This window comes from Chinchilla lanigera, unplaced genomic scaffold (genome assembly GCF_000276665.1).
Source record: "Chinchilla lanigera isolate Chin_1 unplaced genomic scaffold, ChiLan1.0 scaffold00002, whole genome shotgun sequence".
Taxonomy (NCBI): Eukaryota; Metazoa; Chordata; class Mammalia; order Rodentia; family Chinchillidae; genus Chinchilla; species Chinchilla lanigera.
This window is the reverse complement of record NW_004955403.1, coordinates 40078144-40100495: the sequence shown is the minus strand read 5'-3', so window position 1 is coordinate 40100495 and position 22352 is coordinate 40078144. Positions and strand designations below refer to the sequence as shown.

The 22352-nt window shown below is 44.1% G+C and overlaps 2 protein-coding genes across 2 annotated transcripts in view; one reads left to right on the top strand and one right to left on the bottom strand.

Annotated features, from left to right (window-relative positions):
- The window catches only part of LOC106148646, a 43797-nt gene extending 41380 nt beyond the window's left edge, over window positions 1-2417 (bottom strand). Inside the window, exon 1 of the mRNA XM_013514873.1 lies at window positions 2383-2417. Within this exon, the coding sequence (XP_013370327.1) occupies window positions 2383-2417 (35 nt within the window). The remainder of the gene's footprint in view (window positions 1-2382) is intronic.
- Window positions 2418-5642: 3225 nt separating this feature from the next.
- The window catches only part of Klhl2 (kelch-like family member 2), an 81014-nt gene continuing 64304 nt past the window's right edge, over window positions 5643-22352 (top strand). The window contains exons 1-2 of the mRNA XM_013513491.1: window positions 5643-5768; window positions 18905-19011. Of these exons, the coding sequence (XP_013368945.1) occupies window positions 5731-5768; window positions 18905-19011 (145 nt within the window). The 5' untranslated portion in view covers window positions 5643-5730. The remainder of the gene's footprint in view (window positions 5769-18904; window positions 19012-22352) is intronic.

Sequence of the window (22352 nt, the reverse complement as noted above, 5' to 3'; positions counted from 1 at the left end):
GTGTAGGTGGGAGGGGAAGAGGGAGAGAGCTGAGTTGAACCAGAGCTTTTTACAGCTCTATTGTTCTACTATCAGAGAACAATTATACTCAGCTTCCATCAGCCTCTCCACCTCAGACATCCCGACTGCCACCTCCTGCAAAGGCTTCCCCACTCACTTACCGGAAAGCCGCTCCAGGGAGCCCCTGGGCGGAAGAGGGGAGCGAGTCCAGTACCTCCCCTCTGGCACCTCCCCTCTGGCCTCCACAGGCTCTGGGCTGTGGTTTTAGCAAAGTTGGGTATTTCTAGCTTTTCTAGATGTTTCCTTCCCAGCTAGGAACTCAGACGTACAACTTTTTTTTAAACAGTATATGTGTTATAACTAATGTATTCAGTGATGGTATGATATCGATGAGGTGTTTTGTGATTTGATGCAGGATAGCAAGTTTTATCTTACAAGATGCTTCTTGTCTCTTTCTAAGGGCCTGTGTACTGAAGAGAAAATCTGAGCTCTGTTTTTCTTACTTGTGCTGGGGATTAGCGTGGAGCCCTGTGCACACTGAGTGTACACTGCCATTGAGCTGCGTCCCCAGCTCAGGCCAAGTTCCATGTCCACAGTGCAGACATTGCCTTTTTAAAAAGCTGTATTATTTGGCAATACGACTATATATTTGTAAACTATAAGTTGTTTGCTGGCTCTTTGACTTAAAAAGAGTTTAAGTTTCACGTATTTGTAAATCTAGAGTGTGACTTTCTGCTTTAGGTAGTAGTAGTAGTAACTGAAGCCATAATCCTCGCATCAACCAAAATGTGTGTCCAGTTGGGAACACGGAATCTAACTTGACACCCTCTAAGTGATGTGGTTATTTGGTTGCAGTAAAAGATGTGGAAGCCACAGGCGTGGTGGTGCACACCTGCAGTCCCAGCACTCAGGAGACTGAGGCAGGAGGATCGCCATGAGTTTGAGGCCAGCCTAGGCTACGTAGTGAGTTCAAAGCCAGCCTTCACTATACAACGAGACCCTGTCTCAAAAAAAAAAGATGTGAGTGCTTTGGTGGGAAAGCATAGGCTGACGTGACAGGTACTAGTTGGGATACTAGTTACAGGGGAGTATCTTCCTCGGATATGCTGCACTTGTGCGCAGCAGCGTGTTAATAAGATGCCAACTTCTGAATGCACGTTAGCTGGGAAGACAGCAGAGAAAGTAGGAGAAATGTTGTAAAGTAACAGGGAAACTTCAGAGCAGTACAGCATGGGTGAGGACTTGGAAAACAACAGCTGGCGATGTGAACGGCAGAAATTTGTGAGTAATGGTGGGTGACTCATTGCAAGCAGGGGAGTCTTGCGGCTTTTGAGGTGAGCAGGCAGAGGGGAGAGCGGAGATGGTGGCAAAACGGGGGCCAAGTATTTATGTCTTGAACGTGACAGTGTCCTTGGTTCCCCGTTAAATTTTGCAGCTGGAACATGCCCATGAATTGTAGCATTGTTTCCACCAGAAAACCCATAAACAACGCACATTTTCTGAAGCCTTTGTTCTCAGTCTGTGCTGATTGTCCTGGGGTGGGAGGTAAGAGGGTGGTGAGGCATATTACAGCACATATTTTTTGTTATTTTAAAAATCACCCCTACCCCCGGAGATGCTATCATTCTGATATACCCAGTCCTGAAAAGGCTTGTCTGACTCTTCAGGTGAGGAGTGGTTATGTGTGGTTTTGGAGAAATTGCTTGTTATTCCCCTCCATTGAAAATCACTGTTCCAAAGCAAGTAATACATAGCTGAAGAAATTGTACCTTGTTCCTAGTGTCCTAAAAAAAAATATTACTGTAGGACTTTGCTCCATCTTGTTCCATCTTGTCTTTGTTTTCATCAAATCAATGCAGTCTTTAAAAAAATTATAACAGTAGGTTTAAGCCTTTGGCAGTTTATGAAATGTTGACTGCTGGAGGGCAACAACCCAGTGGAGTATTAATTTTCCTCCTCTCTGCAAATGTAGTTACTGTCAGTAGCGTGTTCTTAGATGGAGTGGCAGGGTCATCTCAGCTGAGAAGCCAGCCTTTCCCACAGCTGGGAGTTTGTAGAGGTGGCTGGAGGAAGGTTTTGGGATTATCTCTTATAAAGCATGGCATTCGCCAGGTCTAGGCCTTCAGAAATCTCAGCTTTTCCAGAGTATGTTTGGGTAACCATAGGCAACTGGATAATTGCAAGGCTAGTTGTAGAGTGTGGAGTTGGGGGAGACGCCTTCCAAGTGAAAGAACTCTGACAAAGTGCTTCTTTTTGATATTTTAAGGAAGACAGTTCTCAGATTGAGAAGCTCTTTCAAAGCCTTGCATGTTACTTCAGAAGGGAAGCAGGGAGGTGTCACTCTGGGCTTGCGTGGTCTCACTTAAAGGGTAAACCGCTTACCTCCCACTTAGCTCGTGCTCCTGGTACATGGGCATTTTCCACATCTATAGTTTTAGATGTGACGTGTCATTTTCTGTTCCTCAGTTGTGCTTCTGAATGAGAGGCTGCTAGGGCAGAGCCACACGGGAGATGGGAAGTGATGGAAAGGGCATCGGTGTTGAAAATAGACCCATGCGTGCAGCAGGGGGCTGCGTGTCTAAGCGGCTCTCAGAACAGAGAACACTTAAAAGGAAAATTCAGTGCTATTTCTTACTCTTTTAAGTCTTTGAATAAAGACTTTCTTCTTTGCAGAGTTTCTGGAGTGCATAAAAAAAAAACAAAAAAACCAGGGGCTGCAAATAGCTTCAGGAGGGCATTGAAAGGGGCATTAATCGTTGTTTTGGCGACTTCCTTAAAGTTCTAGAGGGCCCGGAGTTTTCATTCCTCATTTCTTAAGCAAAGCTAAATGCTTTTGACTTTTAAGTGACAGTGTTCTTTTTGGGTAGAGTTGCTTTTGCTTCCACTGTACGCATTGAAAACTCTTCTATGAGAGTTTTGCTAACCCTCAGTGTAGTAGTGTTCCTCTGTTGTAGCTCCTGCGTTACTGAACTAGAAACATATTGATGAATATTATCTTGCTGTCGTGTAGGCATCCATGGGTACATGGCTGGAACTTGGTGTGGCGTCCATGCAGCTATGCATTTTGTCCCTTCCCCAGAGTCCTACTGTTTGCTTTGTAGTGAGAATATGCGCCTTACACTATGAAGTGTTTCTCTCATCCCCTTCTCCAGACCTAAGTACTCTTTCCCTTTTTGGGTTCTAGACTTGCCAGGCTTTCCCTTCCTTAACTCATCCCACTAAGCACACTCCTCAGAAGTTCATGGCTCGTAGTGTGCACCTCCTCATCCTCCCGTTCCAGCTGTGGACTTTCTGGGGCAGCACCTTATGCAAATGCAGCTGTTAGCCCCCCTTAAAACCTGCCTCGAGTGGTGAGGAAGTAGAGTTGATGTTACTTCTGGTAGGCGAAGAATCAGGTGTATCAACTCTTGTTCATCCGGGGCTGAGGGGACGGGAGAAAATAACTTCCGTACTGAATTTTGGAGATCACCTTGGTGTTGAATGCCTGGATTTCGTGACTTCCTTTACCGTCCATGTAACCAGCGATTCTCGAGTTTCTGTCTCTAGATTTTTCTGTTTCACTCTAGACCATCTGTGTCTGCTGTTCCGATGTCTTCACTTGGCTGGCAGAGTCTTAAAACCAACATGTATAAAAAGCAGAGCTCTCAACCTTGCTACCCCGAACCTGTTGCATGTGCAGCCTTCCTTGCCTCAGTTAATGGTCTCTCGATCCTTCCAGTTGCGTAGGGGAAAAATAAAAAGTCACTCTGACTCTGATTCTGTCAGTGAAGCTCGTTGGCTGTACCTTGAGGATATCCAGAACCCAGCCACCTTGTCACCCCGCCCTGGGCCGCTACCCTCTCTCACTGCATTACTACAGTAGCAGCCCCCTTTCCAACTTGGCCCATGTAGACTACACTCAAGCAGCAACCGATCCTTTGGAAACACAAGCCCGACTGTGCCACTCTGCTAATTGTGTCTCCCTGCCCCCCTGGAGGTAAAAGCCAAAGTCCTGAGTATCCTGCGAGGCCCTGCACGATTGGCGCCTGTTCCGCCCCTCAGACCCAGCTCTCCACACCAGCTGCCTGGGTCTCCCAGTTCCTGGGATGCGCTCCAGTGACTCCTGCCCTCCAGACACCCTCCCACTCCCAGTCATGGGTTCCACTCCTACTTCTCAGTACAGGAAATTACACCCTTCCACACCATCACCCCACACCGCTCCCTGCCTTTCCACTGCCTGCCCTTTCTTTTCTCCTAACACGCCATCTACCTTGCTGATTTGGCCCCGACGGGCAAGCTGTGTGAGCACAGGACCTTTGTTTTAGTCATTGATGCATTCTGCAGGAGGGAAAGAAAGGACAGAGATGAACAACGTTTGCTTTTTTGTGTGATACGCAAGTGTGGTTTTTAAAGGCTTAATTTGGAATCTTGACTCTCTTATTTAATACCGTTATTGTGGTATCACTTATATACCATAAAATCTGCCCGCAATTATTGTACAAAATAGTGAATTTTAGTTAACTTGTAGAGTTGTGCCACTGCCACTTCAAAAATGTCCCTGTGTCCACTAATTTGCAGTTAGTTCATCACCCTCCCATCCCATACTCCAGTGTTGTCAATTTTTGTGGACCCCACATCTTGAAAGACTAATGTGTAACAGTACTAATACAGCCCTGTGCTCTTGAACATTGTACATTTAAGCTGGGAACAGTGGTACATACCTGTAATTGCAGCCACTTAAGAGGATGAGGGAAGAGGATCACAAGTGTGGGATAACTTGGGCAATTTACTGCTGTCCTGTCTCAAAATTAAAAAATAAAAAGGCGTGGAGATGCAGTGGGAGAGTTCCCCTGGGTTTGATCCCCAGTACCAGAAAGAAAAAATGGGTAAACTTATCTATGAAATTAAATATCTTTGTTTAATGTAGGAAATGATGTTGAACATTAGTGGAAAGTCAGATTTGGTGCAGTCTCACCTAGCTGCCATTTATCAAATTATCAAGACTATTTTTTTTGGCCTCAGTTTCTTTATCTGTTAAATGAGGATAATGATAGTAATTAGCTTATAGAGTTATTGTGAGAATCATAAGAAATGAAAGTACAAATGTACTAATAAAAATAAAAATTAGAAAACAGTGACAGTAAACTAAGCACAATGGGTGTCATGTGGTAAATATTTAAACATGACAGATCCTTTACTAGTGTAGGCTGAAAGAACATGGGTAAATATCCTTGCAGGTAGAAGCAGAATTTGCATCAGATTCTAAGTGTGTGAAGTTTGTGTAAAATGTGTTCCTCCTCTCTTGGCTTGTAAATAACACGTGACTCCAGCAGATTGTAAAAACCAGTTAATTTCCACCAGAGAAGATCATTTTTCAGCATTTTTATTTGGTGATCTTGCCTAAACCATTTTTCCTGAATTTTCTGTGCTCACATTTGCCAGAACTTTGACACCAGGGACGTAATTACCTACACAGTTGAAACCGTCGTGACCATCGGAAAGTGTCCCAATTGTCTTACTCTTACATTGGGCTTTTTTTTTGAGAAACTGCCTCTGAATGAGTAGAGGAGGGCGGCATTCAGTTTATCTCTTGCAGTGTGATAACCCGGCACTAAATCATCTTTAATAAGATCTTTTTCTGTTTTTTGTTCTTTTACGTACAGATGCACAAAGCAGGGTCATCAGAAGCCTCTCGATTCAAAAGATGATAATACCGAAAAACAGTGCCCAGTGACAGTGAATCCTTGGCACATGAAGAAAGCCTTTAAAGTCATGAACGAATTACGAAGGTATCATCGCTTTCATGTACATGTAACCATCAATCTTTTCCCTTTGTTTTGTGTCTAGTGAGTATAATGTCCTCCTCCATCACTGTTGCTTTCTTTGATCAAGAACATCAAAAGCTTCAAGGAAGAGAGGGCTGGGATGTAGCTTGGTGGTGGAGGTGCTTACTGGAGGCTCTGGGTTCGATCCCCAGCACTGCAACCTAGTAGGGGGAAGCATAATTTGTCAGTAGTGTAGATAGTATAGGGTTCCTCTATCAGATATGGTAGCCGCCGGCCACAAGTGGCTAGTTAAATTGACATATTCTATGAGTAGAAAATATGCAGTAGCTTTCTAGGAGTACAAAAAGGATGTAAAATGTTTTATTAATAATTTTTAAATATTGGGGTTTTTTGGTACCAGGAATCATACTCAGAATCTTGCGCTTGCCAGGCGCTGTGCCACTGAGCTGTCTCCCCGGCCCTAAGTATTGTTTGTGTGTTAAATGACAGTAGATTGTATATTTATGTTAAGTTGAAATTTTTTTGGGGGGGGTTTGGGGGGTTTTTTCCGGTACTGGGAACCGAACTCAATGACCTTGCGCTTGCCAGGCAGGCGTTGTACCGCTGAGCTAAATCCCCAGTCCCAAGTTGAATATGTTATTAATGCTAATTTTATTTTTTACCTTCTTCCATGTGATCACTAGAAAATTGTGATTTGCATTATATCTCCACAAGATAGTACTGACCTAGGGCTTCTCACAAAGATTGTGGAAAGAAACTTCTAGAGAAAACAGCAGTTCTCTTTTTGGCGGTGATTTGTGGCAGGTGGTGGCAGTCGTTCTAAGGAGTAGTGACCTGCCCACCTCTAAGGTAATTCTCAAGTATGTCAAGAGCCACTGAGTCCATTAACAGTGATTGGATAATTAAAGGTGAATGCATATGTAAGCAGCTTTGGATTTGTTTTCTTAGCACTTTACGTAAGATTTATTTTTCTTTAACATTCCCTTTGTGAAAATACTGTATATATCTGAAACGTTGAAAGGCTGGCTGAGAAGGGAGTGGCTGACACTTTCCCTTAACCTTCCTGTGCTAGGACTTACTAAAAGCCCATGGTTTAGGTCTCTCATTTATTTGTTTCTTCTTTGGTTAACTGAACCACTGTTTATCTTCCAGGTACTTTAGGTACCATGATGGCACAAACAGATGCGATTGCTGCCCTCATGGGACTTAGGCTTCACTTCTGGAAATAGGCATTAATCGGAGGATCACAGAGACAATTTAGTATAAACTGTGGCAGTAGGAGGGCTGCTTGGGGTTATGCGGGTGGGTGACAGTGGTCAGGAGAGGCTTCCCCGAGCAGAGCAGAGTAATTAGACTGAGATCTGAAAGTGATCAGATCTGAGATCTGAAAGTAGGGGGTGAAGCCGGGCTATAGTGGGAATTACCGGACAGTGCGTGCTTGAGCAGTGCAGGGCACCCCGGAGGTTCCTGGGGCCCTGTGGGTGTGGCAGGGAGGCTGAGTGAGTCGGTGAGGGCCGGCCTGCCCACCGCCTGATGTGTGGAACTTCATCAGGAGGTGCCGTCAGCCACTGGAGAGTTTTAAGCAGGAGTGTGTCATGATCGGATTTGTGTTTGATCACACAAATACAGAAATGGACCCTGACTACAGGGTAGAAAATGGCTTGGCGAGAGAAACCGAATATTGGCTCATTGGACTTGCTTCCTAGTACTGCCCTGACGACGTTTTCAAAATGAAGGTTTTATTTATTTGGGGGAGAATAGATAGCTGGGGTCGTCCGGCAGGTCTGATGGTGTTTCAGGTTTTTAGTCTTACTGTGACCATGCTTACTAGACTATAAGATGCAGTGGTCACCAAGTGGCAGTGAACAAACAGAAAGAACAGCTGGCTCTTTTAAGATTGGGATCTTCAGTGGTTCTTTTTCCTTTTTGAAAAGTCCAAAAAGACTGACTTTTAAGAAGACTGCTCCCCGATGTCTTTCTCCCCGCTTTCCTGGGTAGGCGCGGCTTTCCATTCTGCTGTCTTCCCCTACCTGCACAGGGCTTGTGCCCCACTGGGCAGGGAGGACCTGATTCTTGTGGTGGGTGAATGACTCAAGTTTTGGGACAGGCTTTTTGGCCTTGGGCCGGTTATTTTACTTCTTTGAGCGTGGACTATAAAATAGTGGTGGACAGGATGAGACCTAAGGTTCATTGCGGCCCAGACATTCTCTGAGCCTGTGAGGTTCTTTCTGCTCAGTGGCGAGTGTTGTGATGTCCTGGACTTAACCTAGGGTTACTTAGCTTTACCTTTGCCCGTCTTTGTCTGGTTCTGGGTGCGAACCATGTGGCTGGACCTAGCCTCTTCTTCTTCTTTGTGCTGTGCCGTTTCAGGAGCTGTGATTAGCAAGCCAGTAGTTGGTGCTGGTTTTCACAACAAAGAATGGCCTTTGAATAATTGGAGTGTTGGCTGCCAGATCTAGCACCAGGATTGTTGGCCTGAACTTGCCAACCGGCAGTGTACTTTAAAATGCACTGTCTTTGGGACCCACCAGAGCCTGTCTTCTTTTTCAGATGTCATCCTCAGCCTCACTTACCCTTCACTGCCCATTTGAATACATCTTTAAAGAAAAAAAATCTTACGAGACCTACTCCTTGTGCATCTGAAAGTCACCCGTTATTTCCTGACCTTGCATCAGCTTCCTTTTGCCACGAAACAGCTGCTGAGAGCAGTTCTCTGACTTCCGGGAAGGAAGAACTTCCTTGTTCTCAGCACTGTGCTCTTGGGCTGCAGCCTCACAGTGGTTAGGGGCTGTGCACTGGAGAACTTTGTGAACTTTGAACTGACAGAGGCACAATTTGAGGAGGAAAAGTCACCTTAATTATAGCTGTGTAAGATGTGGCTGTGGAAGTAAAGGTGGGAGGAAAGGAGTTTTATAAGATCGAACTTACAGAATTACATTTTTTAATTTTTTGGAGGTAGAGTCTTGCTGTGTAGCTCAGGTTGACCTTGTATTTGGTATGGAGCTCAGGCTGGCCTTAATTCGTTATCCTCCTGCCTCAGCTTACTGAGTGGTGTAATTACAGGCCACGTGCCACGTGCCTGGCCTTTTTTTTTTTAATTTAAAATAATTTTTGTGTGTTTTTACTTAGAACTGTTTTATAGAAAAAGAATAGTGACCTTTTCTGATTTTTTTTAAAGATACAATGCCCAGTAGCCTAGTATATCCGTTAAAATAAACTTGAATAACTTAAAATTATTTGGTTTGAAAATTCTATATTCACGTTGGAGCAATATATTCACGGAGTATCCGGGAGCCACTGGTTGTCCTCTGAAATCAGCTCACATGCCCCAAATACGGGTTGGACTTCCCTCATGCCCTTTGGGTACCTAGTGATCCGTAGAGACCCAGTGGAGAGGATGGGAGTGGTAGAAATTGTGTGTAAAACATGGGTGTGGAAGGGGCCTCTCAGGAAGAGCTAGGAAGCCCCGCAAGAGGGCTGCCCTGGGGATTCAGGCAGGGGCGGAGCAGGAAGTGCTCTTCTAGTTGGATGCTGCCAGAGCTGGGCAGGGATAGACCTAGCCCCATGACACAAGTCAAAGGTTTGTGCCGGGGAGAAAGGGTTAGCACTCAGGAGGACAGAACCACGCTGAGTAGCGCGCGGGACGCTCTGGGCAGTGGGATCCAGTGCAGGCTGGAGGAAGGGAGGAGATCAGGAGAAGAGCGTGCCTGGGCTGTGGTTCGGCAGCACCTCTCCAGCAGAAAAGTCAGCCCTTAGCTTCCCGTTTTCCAGGCATGTACGGGGACAAGTGAAAGAGTGCTTATTACAGTGTGTGAACGAGCAAGCCTGTGCCCGGAGGGAAGTTTAATTGAGAAAACTAGATCACCAGCCTTTTTGGATTACCACAAGAACTTTCAAAAGGTAGCATTCTGCTGGAAGATAAATTTTAAAGATCAAAACTTCTGAATTCTAGGATTTGAGGTAAGACTGCTTGAGCTTTAAATATTTCCATGACGGTGACTGGGGAGGGGCTGTTAATTTTATGAGGAGAAGTCCAGTTTTGATTCTTAAATTCTATTTAGGAGTTAAAAGTGTTTGGTAAAGATGTTTTGATGCCTCTGTATTCAGATGTTCACTTGTTGGTCTTTTATAATCCCTACATATTTAGTTGTTTGGTTATAGCAGAAACTCTTACATTTTAGATGAACAGAAGAACTTAAAGCTCTGTCTTAAAGAAGTGGTTATTGTATTTTCCGTCTAGGCTTTTGTCTTGGTTACTTTTCTCTTATTGCTGAGACAAAATATCTGACGCCTAAAATTAAGGAAGGAAAGGTTTATTTAGCTCACAGTTTGTAGAGATTTTAGTCTGTAATCAGTCGGCTCCAAGGCAGAGTGGCAGGGCACGGGGCAACAGCTGAAGGAGGCAGAAGACCGCAAAAGCAGCAAGAGCAAAAGCGGGGGAGAAGCAAGCCTCTTATCCTCCCTTATATGGTAAGCAGGCTACTGGCCCTCCTGGGCCCGAGGGGTGGATGTAGCACCCACACCATCTCCCAGCGGACCTCATGCACAGGCTCAAGATGTTTACAAAGTGAGGACCCTGGGCCCTGCTGAGTCACTTCATTCACCCTCAAGTTGACACAGTGCATCAGCTATAACAGCTTCACACTCACGGGCCCAGATCACTGCTAGGATTAGATTGTGTGTTGTGCATCTGTGAAGGATTTGCATGTGGTGATTGTTTGGTTGTTCATACTTTGTTCCTTACATGGCAGGTGAATTAAACAGCAAATTTAAGTGAGTCTGCTTTTCTCTTCATAGCTTTATGTCATTGTTTAATAAGGAATTTTAGGAAATTATATAGGGTTTAAAAAATTGATTTAATGCATATTTTTTCCTGTAGGAGAACAGTGTCCAGCTATTTTGTTTTCATGTTGTACTAAAGTAGGATGTAAGACATTTCCTAAAGGACAGAGTGCTTGGGAGGATCTCTCGGATCAAGCAGTCTTATTATTTAAGAAAGCTTAAAAGACATTTTGCAGCCTGCAGTCTTCAACTTAGTGATATTCCACAGTGTTCGTTAAGCACTCGAGATGCGTTAGCTTTTAAGTGGTGTTTATGGAGCATGGATAGGGTCATTAAACTCCACAGAACGTGAGAAACGGACAGCAGTGAAGGAGTTTACCAAATGTCGTCCTTTTCTTCTGCCCCTCAGTGTTGCTGAGTACCACGACCGCCCGTGTCCCCTCACAGATCAGAAACTCTGAAAATGTTGCTGTGCCTCTTTCCTTTAGGATTATTGTACAAATAGTTAGGAGCGCCTGCTTGTGATTTATTTCACCGAGTGTTTAAATACAAAATTGCGGTGAGGAAGTCTCCTGTGTGTATTCTACATTTTTCACCTGGTGCCCAGAAATTTCTCCCCCACCTTGAGAGCTCACTTCACATTACTGATCCCACTGAAGCCTGTAGCTTACTCATCTCTGCTGTTCCCGCCATCCTTCTCCCATCCCCATTACCTTCTTTCACTGTATTTCTAAATGAATCATCTTTGTTGTGGTTTGTGTCTGCGTGTCCCAACACCTCATGCAGTCATGGGGCGGCTTCTAGAGTTTAGGATTGATTTATGGTCCAATGCTGGGATTATGGGTGTGAGTGCTACACTTGCCCTGGGGCAGGTAGTTTGCATACACTGTAAGGGAGGGAAAGAGGCTGCTTGCTGTCTCTTCTCCCTTTTTCCGCCATCATGAACTGTTGCCCTCTTCCCTGTGCCACTGTGTATTGGAGCCAGCTGATAATAGACTGAAACTTCCACAAACTGTGAGCTAAATAAACCTTTCCTTCCTTAATTTTGGGCGTCAGGTATTTTGTCTCAGCAGTGAGAGGAAAGTAATTAAGACAGTCTTCTCTTGCTCTTGACTGTGATCAAGTGTTCTTGGGGGTCCCCAGATCTGGGACGTCTCCTCCCTGCAGACAGTCGGTGACGTGCTTTCCCCAGGGTCTTCTTGTGGCTCCACTTCGTCCTTTGTAGCTCTCGTTCTGCTGTGTTGATTCCAGCTCTGGGAACTTTTACTAGTTTAAAGCAGTTTCTGAATCACTGTAGTAGGCTTTTCTATGCCTGTGCAAGCTGAATGTCTCCTTCTCCCGTTTTGTGTTTGAATATCTCAGCAGGTGTAAATCTGTTGGGGAGCTGCACAGGTTTTCAGGACTCTGTGTATTATTAAACCCAGGCCCTAGGTTTTCCCTGTGTTTAACGCCTGTGGGAGTTTACGGGTGCCCCCACCCTCATGGTTTTAAGACAAAGAGAAGGATGATAGTGATGATGTGTGTTACGGACTTGTGTTGCTCTTTGAGATTTCTGACATTTTAGGCAGGGGGCATCTGCCTATTAAGTGATATTGTCACGGACAGGAGATTTGGTTAAATATGACTAATTTCAATCAGCAATCAGAGAATCTTTCACCTTTAAAATAGCCCCTTGCTTTCCCCACCTTATGAGGTACTTGGTAGCCAACACTCGTCCGAAACACCAAGCAGCTGCACACCTGGCTCACTCCCTGCTTCCTGACCAGGGTTTCACTTCTTCGGCTCCTGGCCTCCTGCCCCCTCTCCTTCTGTGTAGCGCACTAACTTCCTTGACCCGACACCTGATGCCGACTTCGAGCGCGTTTCTAGGCTCCGCTGTGTTTGCCGTGGACTCTGGCTGACAACTCATCTCGCCAGCCTGGCACCTCGGTGTCATTCTGACTCTGTTCCACGCAGCAGGAAGCGCCTCCAGATTTTTCCTGGCACCTGGCGGAGAACGGTGGACAGATGCATGTAATTTCCCCACCACCCTGCCTTCCAGTTGAAAGTAAATCATTTCATATGACAGCTAATTATTTTTGATGTCTTGGAGCCTGATGGCACGGTTTACTTTAAGAAGATATGCAGTCAGTATCTTAAAAGCAGTAATAGGCTTTTCTAGTTTTAGAATTCATTTGTTCTATATTAGAAAATCAAAGAATGTCTTGATGTATTCAGGCATTTTTATTCATTTTCAAAGCGGTTTTTTTTCCTGAGAAGGGCCAATTTTCATAATACTGTTTCATTTAGGAAAAGGAATGCCTTTCTTTTTTTCCATGCCATTTGAATTTTACATAAGGTCTAATTCCTATTTTTCTCTACAGCTTTGAGCTTAGCGTCTAGTTCTTTCTGAAGCTTTTGCTTAAGGCCGGGCTTAGCTTCCCACATTGTTCCCAAATGCCCCATCGTCACAACCACTGGTTTATTTTACAGTGGCCTGTGTCCTTTTGTGTCTCCCCCTCAGCCGTAAACCCCTTTGTCGTGGACATTATCGTGTTCGTTCTGGCGATACTGTCTTTAGCTCCCACTAGGCACTTTCTGGACATTACATTAATGAATGGATAAATGCACATTTTGCTAAATACTTTTATTTCATTGTTTTGAAGGCATTTCCTTCTACACGTCACTCTGTCCTTACAGTTCAAGCAGTAAACGCATAGGCTCAGACATTCCCCTTGGCGATGTTGAGTAGGCGCTGCTGAAGCACGTTTTAAAACTGTATGTTGCCGTAGTTCACATTTACAGCCCTTACTCCTCACCCGAAAGCCTTGTGACAAGGCGGGCTTGGAAGTGGTAAGGGTCAGGCTCGATGTGCACGTCCGGATTTACACACTCACTGCGCACTCCCTGATGCAGATAAGAAGCTCGGTCTGATCTCCATTGTCTTTAAATGCTGTTGTAAAGTGGAGTGGTACCTCGGTTAATTTGACTTAATTTTTCCCACAATTCTGGTGGCAGAATTTGTTCCACAGGCTGTAGCCAGAATTGTGGAATGAGTTCTGGGACCAGAATTGTGGAAAGAATTAAGTTTGTGAACGGAGGTACCACTGTATATTGGTGTGGTTTTTTTTTTGGTCTTGTTGAGACAGGGTTTCACTGTGCAGTTCAGGCTGGCCTTGAACTCATTTGTAGCCCAGGGTGGCCTCATACTCGCAGTTACTCTCCTGCCTCAGCCTCCCAAGTGCTGAGATTACCGGCATGAGCCACCACGCCGGCTTCTGTGTATTCTTGCTGGAGACAAAAAGGTGAAATGGAACACTAAACCACACCTTTGATTTATAGAGTGGCTCTTAGACTCCCTAATCTAGAGTGTGGTTACCTAATATTTGATAATAACCAACATTAGCTAGGGAGCCAGGGCCAAGCTAATTATGCAAGTGACAGCCAGCAGGTGCTCTGCTGGAAGGTTGGCATCAATGAGCGATTGTAGTTAAGGCTGAGTGTAGTTAATTGTGTGATTTTGAGGTACTCAGGTGCAATTCCTCTAAGATCCATCTTGAAACCATAGCGGGAGGGAGAATGACTGACAGGAGAGCGGGCGCGAGGTGAGCACGACTCTGGTTCAGGCTGTGCCCCAGTCCTCTGGCCGTGACAGGAGAACTGGGAGGCCTGAGTCTCAAGGCTGTGGCCGCGCTGTCTCCTCGTCTTCTCCCTTCACACCTTCTTGCTCCCTGCTCTGCCTGGGCCCGGGTTCTGGTTCCCATGGTGCTTTGCTGCTGCTGCTTTTCAGGTGCCAGTGCATACTTCTGTCTCTGTTTGGGATTAGCTTGTGCCTCCTTTTTTTTTTTTTTTTTGTGATATAGAAGGAAAGCAGTTCAGGTTAGCTCTAAGTGAAACACACTTAGGCAGAAGTTCAAGAAATACTGTTCTCACAGTTATAATTCCTTCTGCTTTGCAAATATTTTTAGTAAACTTCTTTTTCCTAGGCATTTCAGATATGTGAAATTCTGCTGCAATGGCAAGTAGATGTCACTGAAAAATCTTGCATCCTCTGGGTAAAAGATAGCAGGAGCGAGCCAATCGAAATCTGTGAAACTTCGGAACTAGAACTTGAGCGCACGGTCCCTTGATTAAACCTTTTTTTTAATTTTCTTCCCAATGTCTTCTTCTATGTGTTAGTCCATGTTTGCAGACACAATGCTTACATGGCTGGCGTGGAGCTGGCACGTGTACAGGGCACATCCCGGTTCAGTGTTGCATCCCCTGATACCCTGCATGCCTTTCTCCATCTCTTGATCCCCTTCCCATTTGAGAAAGGTCTGTCTCCCTCCTTCCATTAGCTTTTATTTTGCTCTTTGTTAATAGTTTGGGTTTCTCATGTAAAAGAAGCCCGTGATATGTAAGCTTAGGTGTCTGATTTATTTCACTTAATCTTATGGTCTCAATGTGCATCCATTTTCCAGACATGATTCAAGTTTAGCCCTTTGTGTGCAAACACCACGTTTGCTTCCTCCATTCATCCGCTGATGGGCATACAGGCTGCTCCCAAGGTTAGCTGTTAAGAATTGTACTTTCACAGCTAGACGTGGTGGTGCGCCCCTGTAATCCCGGCACTGGGGAGGCTGAGGCAGGAGGATCACTGTGAGTTCAAGGCCAGCCTGAGCTACGTAGTGTGAGTTCAGTGAAACTCTGTCTCAAAAAAAGAAAGAATTGTGCTGTTATAAACTTGGATACATGGGTGTGCATGTGTTTCTGTAATATGATATCGTTAACTCTTTCATGAAGATACCCAGAAGGGAATAGTTGGGGCAAATGGAATTTGTAGTTTCAGTTTTTGAGGAATCTCCGTACTGATTTCTATAGTGGTTGTTCTAGTTTACACTCTCACTGATAATTTAGAAGAGTTCCTTTCTTCCCCCCCGCAGCCTCACCAGGCTTAGTTGCTGTTTTATTTCTTGATGATGGCTGTCCTTTCCTGGGATAAGACGGACTCTCAGTTTTGTTTTAATTTGCATTCCTCAAATCCCCAGTGATGCTGAGCATTTTCTTCATGTACTTATTGGCCATTTGTACTTTTTCTCTGAAGTGTCTATTCATCTTGCTTTTTGCCTTTTTTTGAGTGGGTCTTTTATTTGGCAGGAGGGGTTTCTAATTTTTTGAGTTCTTTATATATTCTAGAGATAAGACATTTGCCTGAGGAATTGTTGGTACAATGTCTCCATTCTGTCGGTTGTTTCTGTAGGTGTGCAGAAGCTCTTTAGTTTAATATAATCCTATTTGTTAATTCTTGGAACTGGGGTTCTGTCCAGAAAGTCCTTCTTCAAGGACTTCAGGACTTTTGCCTACCTTGTCTTCCAGCAGGTTAAGTATTTTTCGCTTACCATTTAGTTCTTCGATCCATTTCAATTTTAGTGTAGTACATGGTGAGAGAGAGGGGTTTAGATTCAATCTCCTGCATGTGGACAGCCAGTTTTTCCAAAGCTAATTATTAAAGAGGCTGTCTTTCCTCCACTGTGTGTTTTGGGCCCCTTTGTCAAAAATACAATACAGTCGCTGAATGTACTTAGTTGTTTCTGCATCCTCTGTTCTGTTCCACTGATCCTTAGGTCTGTTCCTGCACCAGTACCATGCTGCTTTTATCACAGTAGCTTTGTAGTATAACTTCAGGTCTGGGATTCTGATACCTCATGGTTTGTTCTTGTTACCCAGGTTTACTTTTCCTGTGTCTCTTCTGGTCCCATATGAATTTTGGGATTGTTTCCTCTATTTCTGTGAGGAATGTGGTTGGAATTTTGATTGGGATTGTATTGGATCTGTATCTGTTTTGGAGGTGTGGCCATTTTGACAGTATGTTTTGGTTCTGCCTATCCAGGAACTTCAAAGAGCTTTCCATGTTCTGATGCCCCTTTAATTCCCTTTGTCAGAGCATTCTAGTTCTTGTAAAGCTCTTTCACTTCTTTAGGTTAACTCCTAAGTATTTAATTTTTCTTGGTGCTATTGTGAATGGAATGTTTCCTTGATATCTTCGTCAGTGTGTTCATTGCAGTGTTAGGGAATGCTGTTGATTTTTATGTGTTGATTTCGTATCCTGCTATACTACTGAATTTTGTCACATCACCTTTACTGTGGTACTTTCCCATTTATCCTGCAATGCTGGTCTTTCTGCTTGTCATCTTAGAAACAGGAAAGAAGCACTTTGTTGACTAAATGTATAAACATTGTTTGATTTTTCTAAAAAATTCTGTAGAGGTGGTGTTAAAATTCTTCCAAAATTAAGCTTTTATCAACAATATATAGCACTTAAAAAAAGAAGTCCTCGTATATAAATTGCAGGTTCAAGGCCAGCCAGAGCTACCTAGTGAGAACCTGTCTCAAAAAAAAAAAAAAACGAATGGCCACTTACAATTTCTATTCTCTGTTTCATTCAAGCTTTTAACAAATCTTAAAACTACCCAACTGTAGGTGATTCTGTGTGGTGGTTACGCACGTCCCTGCTTGCTTATCTGTGTATCTGATTCCTGACATCGTGACACTGATGGGAGACTGTGGGTGGTCACTCACCAATTTTTTTTCCATTGCTGGGATCAAACCCAGGGCCTCATGCGTGCTAGGCAAGCACTGTACCACCAAGCTGCACCCTCGGCCCGGGTTATTCATCTTTAACAGTGGTTTCCTCGGCTGCACACTTCCGGGATCATAGTAATAATACTTGTCTGGTAACACTGTGAAGGCTAACTGGAAAAATAAGTACAAAGAAAGGCCTGTGGGGTCTCTTCCTGAAAACGCCACTGACTCTGCTCACTCTGGGTATTTGCGAACCCATAGAGTTAATAGAATACAGAGGTTTTGTTTTTTAAGATCTGATCTGATTGTAAACTTTGTTCTCCACCTGATCTGGAGGAACTCCAAATTAGTGACATTTTGCCACCTATGACCCCAGTACGAGGCCTGCCCAGTGTCTCACGCGGCATCACGAGCCATCTGATCACCACCTGTGAGCCCTTCTTCACTCTGAGCGGCTAGCAAGTCGCCATAATGAGGCTTGGATGCAGCGTCCCTCGCTGTGGTGCTCCGCTGTTCAGGCCCTCCTAGACTAGAGGGAGGCGGGATGCCAACAGGCTCTCCAAACTGCAGCCCTGAGGGAACCAGTGTGTAAACAGTATGCACAAGGGGAAGTGTGAAAATGCGGCTTGTGAGCTACTAGAAATCACAAAAATAGTCCATTCCTACTTCTGTAGGCAAGTGCCCTTGTAGGAAATAGGCAGGAAGATGAGGAGGGGCCGGGTGTGGCCTCGGTTCTCTGCATGTACACAGAATTTTAGTGCTCGGGTTATTTGAGGTCCTGAAAGGGTGTTTATGTGAACCACACCCCTTTTAGACATTTACAACGTGACTATTAGCAAGACAGGTTTTAGGCTTTGGGACCTTCCTGCTGGTGTTGGAATGTGTCCAGCACAACCTCCCCCCACCCAAAAAAAGGTACCTTGCAATATTTTTAACTGCAAACATGTACTAATAAAAAAACCTAGAGGGGGCTGGATATTTAGCTCAGCAGCACAGCGCCTGCCTGGCAAATGCGAGGTCATGAGTTCAATTCCCGGTACTGGAAAAACAAACAAACAAACAAACAAAAAAACCAACCAACCAAACAAACAGAAAACCTAGAAAGTCCAGTCTAGCACCATGTATGGCATGTGAAAAGTGCTCATCACATATTTTTAAGGAAATGAAAATGGATGTTTTTAAATTGTAGGTAAATTACGCTGGCTGAATAATGGTTTGTTTTAAAGTAATGAAATGCTTTTTACATTTTTGTATGTGGTAATATATTTTGGCCTCAAGGAATGAGACACTTGGCTTGATAAAATGTTCTATGGTGAGTTAAGCTCCAAACACCTTTTAAGAAGAGGTATAATTGAATATAATTTTACCTCTGTTTGATGACGTGGGGTCATTTCAGATTTTTTTTTTTTGAGGAGGTGGGTATTTGACTCAGTTTAGTCTTGTGTATATGTTTTTGTGTTTTTCTTCCTTTTAGTGGCCAATTGGCACTGCCATGTCTGCTCAAATGGTTATTCAGATTATCAGTCCTTTTGTAATTTATGGATGGCTTCCTGCCAGTATTTTCCTCTAGGTTGAGAAATCAGTCATCAGGTTGGACAACATCTCTGTGTTAAACAAAAGCAAGACTGTGATTGAGGGCATAGGCGTGCTGGGCCTTTTTCACGGTTATTTTGCATCCTGGTGTTTTATCTTCTGTGCTGCAGGGTAGCTGTCTCTTACGTTAGTGTCAGCTTTGCATCGCAGGCTTTACTGCGATGTGCACTACATTGACTGTGGGAATCACTTACATCTTTTCTTCTCTGCTTTGTGAACAGTCAGAATTTGCTGTGTGATGTCACGATTGTGGCAGAAGACATGGAAATCTCTGCTCACAGAGTGGTGCTGGCCGCCTGTAGTCCTTATTTTCATGCCATGTTTACAGGTAAGAAATACCTTAGTTAATGGCTTTTTAAAAAATACATAGAGGTCTAAAATTTTCATTTTCTTTTGTTATTAACATTTACTTAAAGAAAAGGAAGAAGTGTAATGGAAGAACATGTCCTTGCTCTTCCTAATTGCTGTTTATGTTTGTTTCTCATTCCTGTGACCAGTAAACGTGCATCTCCGTACGCTCACCCCTTTCTGCTCAGGGTGCCCTGTGGCGTTCTCTTTACCTCTGCTTTGTTTGCCTTCCTGCCACTTACTCCAGCTTTTAGCACTTCATCATTTTGGCAAGTGAAAAGCACTTTTACTGTTTTGTGTTTTTCAGGTGATTTTCACATTTGCTTCATCCAGTGTTTATACTGAACAAAATTATGTTTGCTTAATGTGCGTTATTTAGAAACAAAATAGAATAGTTCATCCATAAACTTTGGCAGTTGCAAAAATAGCATGATTTTAGTATTTCTGGAAAAGAAATGATTTATGTCTGTCGTACTTCAAGCCCTGGATTCATTAAAAAATTTCTAAAACTTTATAGTTCCCCTTATGGGTGGGGATAGAGGACCTACAGTGGGTATCTGAAATTACAGATGGTACCAGATCCTATATGTACTGTTTTTTTTTCCCTTTACATACTAGTATACTTATACAGCTTAGTTTATAAATTAGGCACACTAAAAAATTAACAGCAGTAATAAAGTAGATCAATTATAATAGTGTATAGTAGTGAAATCGCTAGTATCAGTACCTTTGCGTTTGGAGGCCGTTATTAAGTAAAATAAGGGTTCCTTGACCGTGAGCACTGCAGTACCGTGACATGTGATGTGATCATCCAGACAGCACTAGTGACTGGCTGACAGGTAGCATACACAGTGTGGATATGTTGGATAAAGAGATGATTCCTGTCCCAAGAGGGACAGAGTGGGACGCACAAGATTTCATCACGCTGTTGAGAAAGTTGCACAATTTAAAATTTATGAATTGTTTATTTCTAGAGTTTGTAATATTTTTGCAGTGTGATTGAGTGTGGAAACGGCACAAAGTAAAATCTCCAGCCAGGGGAGACAGTGGAAATCGTGTACAACGAAACGCAGTGATGGGTTCCATCAGTTAGCGCATAAGCTTAGCGTACTGGTACACCAGACGGAATGCACACACCAGAAGGCAGAAATACAAAGCTCGTGGTGTGAGGCACTGCGAAGCACGTCCTGTCCCCAGTGCGTCGCTAGATACTTGGAGGAACACAGAAACGGTGTGGACGTACTGCTTGCCCCACAGCTGACTGTGCTGTTGAGAGATGCGGGGTACACACCGGAGCGGGTGACCCTGTGCGGGGCCCCGAGTGCCACAGCAGCGTCGTGGGGCGTCAGGCTGTGGTGGGCGGCACAGAGGAGTGGTCGCATTCCCCGGTGGGTGTTGAGGATGGGCGCGGATGAAGACGGGTGCCGGAGGCCGGTGGATGCAGTGAAAGCTCCGTGCCCTGGAAGTGCAGAGGAGACCGCGTCCTTCTCAGTTTACAGCCCTCTGCAGGTTGCTGTTCCTCAGCAGAGCGGAGGAATCCGGATGCAGGCAGCTGGCTGGCTGGGCGGGGGCTGACGCGAAGACAGTGTAATGAAGGGAGACTGGTCGGGTTGCACTTTGGTCTCTGGGATTCATCCTCTGTGTTACCCCAGGACTCTGCGGTATTTACAGAGTTTCTAGGCTTGTAAAAGGAGACTTTGATCTGAAACGTGTTGGCCTAATTTGGGAATTCCCGAGGAAAGTGCCGTTCCCTCCACTTGGCCTTCCTCAGGTGAAACCGCCTCTCCCGCCCCTTGTCAGAAGCACTGGGCCCTCGGGAAGCTGACTTGCACACTGTGTGCTTCGTTCCCTCATGCAGAAAATGAGGATAACCACTCACATTCTAGAATTTTTGCAGATTGAATGAGACCAAAATAGGAACTTAGCACTTTTCTGGGCACATGGAAAATTCTAGGCTAATGGTGGTGACTTTTAAAAAATATTCTAAATTCCTTTGTTTCTTTATATTCTATAGGAAGATTGGGAAAACCTTAGGCTGGACATTTTTTGATAAATGTTTTGCTGTCCACCAAGTAACAAAAATACTTACATACCCTACAAGATCGGGGTTAGTTTTCTTCTCCCTCAAAAGGCTTTGGATGCTTAGGCCCTTAAATCTCCTGAGAAACGGGTGCTAGAGATGGGAGGGCTCGTTACGTGCCTGGCCTTCTTTTCTGTTTCCCTCTTGCTGGTCTCATGGTTCTCTACTCTTCATGTTTCAGTTATCATGGCAATGCATAAATACATGAGCTTCGCCTAGGGAGGGGAATGAACCCTCAAGACATTCTGAGTCTGAGTCTGTTAGTATTCCTGGTGTGTCTCAGTTAGTTGGTAGGTGGGCACTTCTGTTGATCACCTTGTTTCTGCCCCAAAACATACTTTCTATACTTGATCAAATTTTAGATTGCTATGTGCAAGGTAGATACAAAGTAGGAATACTGTGTTAGTTTTTGGTACATATAAAATGTGACTTGAGTACATAAAATGTGTTTTTTTCCTGCCTGTATTGAGGCATAATTTACAGAAGATGACCCTATTTTGAGTGTACAAGTCAGTCAGTCTGTTTTAGAATGATTTCACTCCCATAGAGTTTTTTTGATGCTCACCAGCTTCATACTGTGTTGCAAAGGAGAGTTTATTTCTGTGATGGGGATGTAACTCGGTGGTAGAGCACTTGTTTAGCATGCTTGAGGCCTTGGATTTGATCTGCAGTACTGCACCCCCCCAAAGAAAAAGTAAGGAAGGTTTTTCTTTTCATTTTTTAATGGTATTCCATTTTATGGATACCACATTTTGACTCTCCATTCACCAATTAATGGATGTTTTTGTTGTTTGATGTTTGGTTATTATGAGTAATGTTGGTGTGAATATTCATGAATACTTCCTTGAATGGACATATATTTTCATTTTTCTTGGGAACAGATACCGGGAAGTGGAATTACTGGGTCACATGGTAAATTTTTGTTAAACTTTTTACTGTAAATTTTTTTTTTTTCTGTCTGTGGTACTAGGGATTGAACCCGGGGCCTTGTGCCTATTAGGCAAATGTTCTACCAGTGAGCTAAACTCCAGCTTTTATATTTAACTTTTTTTTTTTTTTTTGGCTTTTCTCCGGTACCGGGAACCGAACTCACGACCTTGCGCTTGCCAGGCAGGCGCTTTGCCGCTGAGCTAAATCCCCAGCCCCTATATTTAACTTTTTAAAAACTACTAAGCTGTTTTCCAAAGAGGCTACACCACTGTACATTCCTAACAGCAGTGTGTAAAGAGGCCCATACCTGT